The sequence below is a fragment of the Jatropha curcas genome, chromosome 5 (assembly GCF_041381405.1).
Source record: "Jatropha curcas cultivar XTBG-Jc1 chromosome 5, XTBG_Jcur_1.0, whole genome shotgun sequence".
Taxonomy (NCBI): domain Eukaryota; kingdom Viridiplantae; phylum Streptophyta; class Magnoliopsida; order Malpighiales; family Euphorbiaceae; genus Jatropha; species Jatropha curcas.
Window position 1 is genome coordinate 15,684,489 of NC_143155.1, and position 7,951 is coordinate 15,692,439.

Consider the following 7,951-nt stretch of genomic DNA (forward strand, 5'->3'; position numbering starts at 1 on the left):
TCGGTTGCAAATGGGTCTATCGTGTTAAGACCAAATCAGATGGCACAATCGATTGATATAAGGCCTGGCCTGTGGCGAAAGGCTTTCATCAAAGGCCTAAGGTAGATTTTGTTGATACTTTTAGTCCTGTGGTTAAACCAACAACCATACGACTGGTTCTTTCTATTGCTATCAATTCAGGTTGGCTAATTCAGCAACATGATGTTTCAAATGCTTTCTTATATGGAAAATTAGAAGAGCCTATGTATATGGAACAACCTCAGGGGTTCTCAGATTCATCACGATTTGATCATGTCTGTTTTCTAAAAAAATCATTGTATGGTTTACGTCAGGCGCCATGGGCGTGGTATTTCTGCTTGGTTCAGACATTCCAGAAGATTGGATTCAAAGATTCTAAAGTTGATAGTTCACTCTTTGTTTATCATAATGGAAGTCAGCTTGCTTATTATCTTGTGTATGCTGATGATTTTTTGCTAACAGGTTCTTCAATGACTCTTGTTCGGTTGGTAATCAATCAACTTGGAACTCATGTAGCCCGAAAAGATTTGAGACCTCTATCTTATTTTCTAGGGATTGAGGTTACATGGTTGGCAAATGGCCTTCAGCTAACACAGTCAAAGTATATAATAGATTTGTTGCGTCGGGTTAATATGCATGAAGCCTCTCCTGTGTCTTCTCCGTCTTCACTCACACTTGTTTTAACGGTAGAAGACACCAATCATTACGAGAATCCGACCCAGTTTCGACAAATAGTAGGTGCTTTACAATACTTGCCACTTACTAGACCGGACATTACACTAGCAGTGAATAAGGTGGCTCAATTCATGCATTCACCAACTGTGAATCATTGACAAGCAGTGAAGCGAATCCTCTGTTATCTCAAAGGTACTGTTGATCATAGGTTAGTCTTTTCGCAATCCAAACTCAAAAGTATAGTGGCTTATTCTGATGTCGATTGGGGTGGTGACAAAATGGATCGCAAAAGTACTTCGGCTTATTTTGTTTTTCATGGTTCTAAGTAATTTCTTGGTATTCGAAGAAACAAAATACTGTTGCTCGGTCAAGTACTGATTTGGAGTATAGCTACAACGACTTCTGAAGTGTATTGGATTACATGCTTACTTCGTGAACTTCATCAACCATTGTCATCAGTTCCCAAAGTTTGGTGTGACGACGTTGCAGCTTCGTATTTAGCTGCCAATCCTATTTTCCACTCACGATCAAAGCATCTGGAGCTGGACTTTCACTTTGTTCATGATCAAGTACGACAAAAACATCTCCTCGTATTTTATATTCCTACGGTTGATCAGCTTGCCGATGTTTTTCCAAACCGTTATCAAAGCAACGATTTTTTCACATGAAGAACAAACTAATGGTTGCTCCTCCCATTAGTTTGCCCGGGGGGGGGGGGGGATGATAAGGATACGTAACAGATATGAGTTCTTTGTATTACTTGTAGTTATCTTTCCTATGTACTTCGGGATTGGATTCTATTTAGTTTAAATTCCAAATCCCATTAGAATGGAGATTATCTAGTTCTGTGAACTATTATTTAAAGCTAACTTATACAAAGCTAACTTATACAGTACAAAGAATATTGAAAAACCCAAACACAATTGGTTCCCAATTTCTTTATAATAGTGTATTTAAGTATTCTACATTGCAGTTAACTACTCCCTATTGAAATAAAAATAGTTAATTGAATATTTGTTATCATTATAAAAAAAATTCATTAAAACAGCAATGAAACCATTGAAATTCATGAAAAACAATAAAATAATCAGATTTTGGCTCCGCAATAATGGTAGATTAAAGTATGACTTCAATATAGAAATCTAGGACAAATGATCTATCAAGCCTTGCACTGCCTTTGAGTGTCCTTGAGATGATCCTTGGGAAGATTCTTCCCGTATTTCTTGCTTGTCGGTATAGCTTTTACAAGAATAACAGATGAGCCAATCTTTTTTGTTTTCCTCGGTGATCTGGAAAATGAATTATGCATTGCAGTCAATAACAGCAAAAAGCATCTCCAATGCAAATTCGAGCAGCAAGGAATAATGAATAAATTATACAGAAGGCAACATTAATTGCTTGCAGCTGTACTAACCTTTTTTTAGGAACTTGGAAATAATCATCTGATGTTTCTTTACTAATTTCTTCTCTTCTCCCATCTTGCGGTTTCTGTTTGAGCATACAGTACAAAAAAAAAACACAAAATCATCAGCACATTGCTAGTTACTATAATTTACAAAAATTTAGATGCTTCCTTTTTGCTCTCCTTCCAGTAATATCATTTGCAGGCTAACATTTTTTTAATTTCAACCTTGGAGCAAACCATGGATGAAAGAAGCAAAATGGCACACATTTATCAATTTTGCTGTGTTCTGATTCATGATAAGATTGTGCAAAACTTGAAATTTAGTTCATAGCCAATTGGAAATAAATAAGTTTTCATGTTATCAGCAACAAAAACCTTATTAATGTGGTTCCTGAAAGAAACTTCTGTTAAAAGTAAAATAGAGATGCTTCTTAACAATCAAATAGAAATCACATTAGACAATTAAATAAATAAAAAAAAAAAAACGAAGAAAAGGAACTTCTATCACATGGAAAAGAAAGAAAGGGATGGAATGAAAAGGAAAGAAACAAATTAATGGAACATTGCTTACATAAACTCGCATACTTTACAAGTTTTAATAAATGGATTTGAAAAACAAAAAATAAAAGGCCACACACTTTCAGTCTACAAGAATAAGTCAACTAAAGATGGCTTATATAAATTAATGGGTAAGGTAGCTCCTTAGCGGTTCTTATGAAAGGGAAAGATTTGGAATGCACCTTTTACAAACCAAATCCTAAAAACAGATCAGATTACTTCTACAATAGGCATTTATTGTCACAAAATTTTGGGCCAGTTGATGCACATAGCAATTGCATAGACATGGTAATGTCAAGCAACTAAAATTAAAATTTCATCAGCTACTGCTACCAGCACAAGGCTGTGCTATAGTAATATCAAAACATTTATCCTAGTAAATAAGCGGAAGTTCAGTAAATGTTATAGTTGAATGAAAATTATAAATCTATTGCTTGCAACTCTAATTTGCTTGACAAGCAATAAACTCAACAGTAGAGAAGATTAAAACTTATAACCCTCTGGTTCTCTTTAGAAAAAGTAAAATGAAAAAAAAAAAAAAAAAAGGAATAAAACACAATGAATGAATCATCCAACTGTATACTTGCTGCATTAGGCAAAAATATGACATTAGTATGTAGTTGCTGAAAATCAGACATAGATAGACAAATAAGCAGATTATAAACTCAATCATGATAATCAATAGAATCGTATAAATTAACATTCATTACTAGGTAACGACATCCCAATCACAAACAAGTTATGTGTCCCCATTCTATAATTTGTAAATAAATCTAATTAGAAAATGCCACAATCTTCAGTAACATTTGTTCATCATTTTCTAACAATCGACAGCAAAAAAATGAAGTAAACCCAAAAAACTTCTCTAAGAAAAAAACCTTTAAATATAACAGTATTTATACCTTTGAAGTTTCCAAGAGCAGTCACATGTGAAAGGAAAGGAAAAAGAAAAAAGAAAAAAGGAAAGAAAAAAACAAATGAAACACAGACATCCACAGAGTAGAATGGTTCTGGAAATATAGAATGCATATTTCTAAAGCATAGAAGTTAGTGAATTTATTCATTAAACAGCCGCAAAATCTAATATTCAATGAGGCACCTAACAAACCATCACCACAGAAGATAAGTAGAATATGGGCACATTTCTATCTCATGTTGGAAGCGAAAGGGACCATTATATATCAAAAACTTTATTCCTCAAAGGTAAAAAGACTTAAATCTCATTCAGTTAGAAACTACCAACAGCATTTCAAAAGCCATATGCAGCTGCAAAGAGATTAATTCATTGATATTAAAAACAATCAACCACTTCAGCTACAAGAGAACTAAATTATTCATTTTTCCCTCTCTGAGAAGAACTTCGTTTCCACAAACTGGAGCATCAAGGAAATCAATTAAGAAGAAGCTGTTAAGTTTTGAATTAGTACTATCCATCTATTCAATCTCAGAATGCCAAGCATTAAATCTAGAAGAGGAGGCTAATGCTTACAGCATTCACAAGCTTTCATGAGGGGACAGGTTATTTGACTATCTTTTGCAATAATGTAACCAAATATAAATAGTCTGGTTGTTATTTTCTATTCCAAAAATCCAATCAATTACTAATGCTAAAATTCAACAGTATCAGCATATCTTAAACATGCAATACCGAAAACCAAATATGCTAAGATATGATATCATTCACAACACAGAAAATACTCCAAAAACAGAATGCAGCGCAAAATACCTACATAGACCAAGAAGCTACTTTCTAATACCTATATTCTATGTGAAACAAGTAGCAGTAATCATATAAAAAGTTGCTGATAAAAACTTGCTCTAAAATAGCAAACTCCCGAATAAAAAAAAATGGATATCCAGACATAAAAACTTACATCATTAGAAGGTAACATAAAGTCTTCTCCATTGGAGTCCTTTGATGAGCCAAACTCTAAGTTGGAAATCTTAGCTTTCTTCTTCAAAACCACATTTCCATTTCCGGATTCCAATTGATTTCCCTTTCTCTTCTTGCTACCAGAAGTCCATGACTTCCCTTTCTTGTCCCGAACTTTCCATATATTTTTCCTTCTAAACACTAACTTATCAAACTTCCACACTTCAAAGCTCGTATCAATAACAGTCACTTCACTTCTCGAGTACCCTTTTAGCTCTCTATCACTAGCTCCGCCACCTCCTCCACCGCCTTTCTCCTTCTCGTCATCCACATCGTCATCTCCACAATCCGCATTTATACCAACATTCGAATTATTATCAGAATGCAACGAGGCCGTTGTGGCCTGGACATATTCCTCTTTTCCTATAGATTCAATGGCATTAGCAGTAGTTGGCGCCGATACGTCGCAAAATTTAGGGTTTGTTTGTTTCCTGGTACTCTTTTTCCTCGAAAATCTCGAAATTTTCTCCTTGGGGTCTCCCATGTTGAAAAGATCGCAGAGAACATTGGTCATTACACCGAACCATTGTCTATCTGTACTCTCGCTTGAAGTCTCCGCGGCTTGGCTCCTATCAGCGGCGAGTTGTTTATTATCGGATTGAGTCGACTCGAAGTGGGGATTTATTACGGAATTGGAGAGGTCGGTAACTGGAGAATCGGACAAGGAATTCTGGTGGTTGGTCAGGAAGTGATCCAGGTCGAGGTTTTCGGTGACAGGAAATCCTTTGTTGGAGCGGAGGCGGTCCAGCCAGTTTGAACTGGACTTGCCGCCGGTGGGAACTGAACAGAGCATTGGGTGGCGTGGAGAGAGATGATTGGAAAATCAAATGAATTGGAGCAAAAATAAGGACTGATCTATGTCTACTGAAACTGGGAAGGGAAATCAGCTTGAAGAGAGAGAGAGAGCTATGGCCTTTTCTTCTTGTTTCTTTACTTCGTAACTACAATGCACAAGCAGCCATGGGATGAAGGGGAGTTCTACACTAACCAAGGGTGCGCGTACGAACCAGTTTACAAATTAACACGTGGCATTGTCAAATCTAATTCTCATATGGAACATTTTCGCACTGCCCAAATGAAGTAAAATAATTAAAGTAAGGGACAATTATAATTTTATCCCTCTAGATCCATGAATTATTAGTTTATTTTTATATTTTTTAAAAATGGATTACAATATATTTATAGTTTGTCCTGTTATATAATTCTATCTTTCAGTCCATTTTACTCCATTTTCAACATTATAAAAGTAAAAAAAAAAAAAACACTATATTATCCCCATTGATATGCGATTTATATCTCATTCTCTTGCTGGTGCCACTACCTGAATCATTATTGTTGGTGTTTGAGTATTGATTGTTAGCGGTGGATCCCGTAGGCTACATCGACGTCGAAAGCTCAATGTCTCCTATCCACCGCCTGAGTAGTCCCTCTCGGCTATCGCCACTGTTAGTATTGGTGAGACCATTTTAAGACAGCCCGGGTTTTGGAATTTTGAGTTTTATAACAAACAAATTTGCAACTGTACGATATAGCAACAAGTAATAAAGAGCGAGTAGAGAATTATCACATGAAAATTATATACCGAATATTAAAATTGTATTAATCTTTTATTATTTAAACGACAATAAAGAAAATAATTCTAAGAATATAAATAAAAGAAAATATTAAAAAGAAATCAAACAAGACAATTTGATGAAAATAAATTAAAAATTAAAAGCTATTAGGGATTTTAACTTCAATTAATTCTATCCAATTCATCCCATTAGGTTGGTAATCAATTTTAATTGTTCAAGTCCCATTAGGTTGGTAATCAATTTTAATTGTTCAAAATAGGAGAAATAACCCTAAAATCACTAACAAGTTTTCCCGATGTATTATTAACTATTTTTGATTCAGTCTAATTACCTATCTTCTAATAGCGCAATCAAATATGAATGAAATCATTAAATTTTATGGTTGTTTATGAATTCATAACTTAAGATCATTAATTTATCAAAACCTCCAAGAGTCAAACTATATAGCTTTCACATCAAGTTGTTATTCCGATGTAATTTATTACATTTTTCTTATAAAAAAGACTTCTCCTGATAGTGCTTAATGAAAAAAATTAATCTAAGGAGAAACTCTACCTATATGTATTAAGTTTAATGATAAATTATACCATGAACTAGGAAAAACAAATATAATATTATAAATTGGAATCAAAATTAAGCAACATCAAATCTCTAGTATGTGAATTTAGTTCGATATAATCATTAAATTAAACTCAAATAAACTTATAAATAATTTCATAGTCAACATGAATATTAAAGTAAAACAAGATTATGAGTTTAGAAATAAAAACTAATAACGAATAGTGAGGACGACTTCCTTGAATCTTTATACAACTTGAATGCTTGAAGTCTTAAAATAAAGAAAACTACATAGAGAGTAGAACAAAAGATCCAAAAATGAAAAGATGAAAAAAGATTTTGTTGAGATCTCTCTTTATAGAGACTTCGTCGTGTGTCTTCGAGTCTGGATAGAAAAATTAGTTGACCTATTTAGAAAGAAATATGATTTGAATAAAAAACTGATTTAACCTGATAATTTCGCCTAATTAGAAGTCTTTTTTGACCAAACATGGTTGAAACTTTAATAAGACAGGTCTTCTATTGTTCCCATGCAACTTCACATAGAAGATACATCCAGACTTTGCTCTTCACACGGACCAATCAATTATTTTTGATCCACTTGAATATTCAGCTTTCTTGAGAACACGGCCGTGTTGTGTAACACGACCAGGCCATATACCTTGTTGATTTAACCATTTTTAATCTTTTTCTTCTATTTTCTAGCTCTAACCTTCTTTAATGTAAATATTGGCTAATTTCCTGCTAAAAATCTGTAAAAACCCTTCAAATCAAGCTCAGTGAAGATTAAAGAACCTTTGTTAAAAACATAAATAAATCTACATAAAATTTAAGTAAAATGATGAAAAACCATAAAAATCGTAATAAAAACTATATTAAAAACACTGTAATATTATGAAATTAGTGGATGTCCTACATGAGCTAGAAGTCTATATTCTTAATTAGTGAGAACTCTACTAATTTGTGTAAAACTCTATTAGAGTTGCAATTATGTACCTATATGTATGTGGCACTCTCGTAAATAAGAATTACACTCTCATATTCTCTCCCTATCCTCTTTATTCTCTCTTTATTTTTCTATTATAACACATTATCAGCATGATTTCATTCTACCATCATGATTTTGTTCTACCACTTTGATTTTTATTTTATGGCTCTCTTGATCAAATCGCAAATCACTTAAAGAAATATCTCTTAATCGAATTGCTTAAATAAGGACAACTTGTGATT

General features: G+C 33.6%; 1 protein-coding gene across 1 annotated transcript; it reads right to left on the reverse strand.

Annotated features, from left to right (window-relative positions):
* Positions 1-1,597: 1,597 nt before the first annotated feature.
* Positions 1,598-5,533, reverse strand: LOC105641036 (fantom protein). Its single transcript, XM_012225483.4, has 3 exons — positions 4,531-5,533; positions 2,108-2,181; positions 1,598-1,982 (listed from the first exon to the last, which is right to left on the reverse strand). The coding sequence occupies exons 1-3, from the start codon at positions 5,380-5,382 to the stop codon at positions 1,853-1,855; spliced, it is 1,056 nt and encodes a 351-aa protein (XP_012080873.1). The 5' UTR covers positions 5,383-5,533; the 3' UTR covers positions 1,598-1,852.
* Between the last annotated feature and the right edge of the window lie 2,418 nt (positions 5,534-7,951).

What these genes read in the sequence shown, in the direction of transcription:
- LOC105641036 (XM_012225483.4), bottom strand. Translation starts at nt 5,382, where the DNA reads ATGCTCTGTTCAGTTCCCACCGGCGGCAAGTCCAGTTCAAACTGGCTG. An exon ending in TTATGTTACCTTCTAATGAT is followed by an intron (nt 2,182 to 4,530) that starts GTAAGTTTTTAT and finishes ATGCTCAAACAG; the next exon opens with AAACCGCAAGATGGGAGAAG. An exon ending in TTCCAAGTTCCTAAAAAAAG is followed by an intron (nt 1,983 to 2,107) that starts GTTAGTACAGCT and finishes TTCATTTTCCAG; the next exon opens with ATCACCGAGGAAAACAAAAA.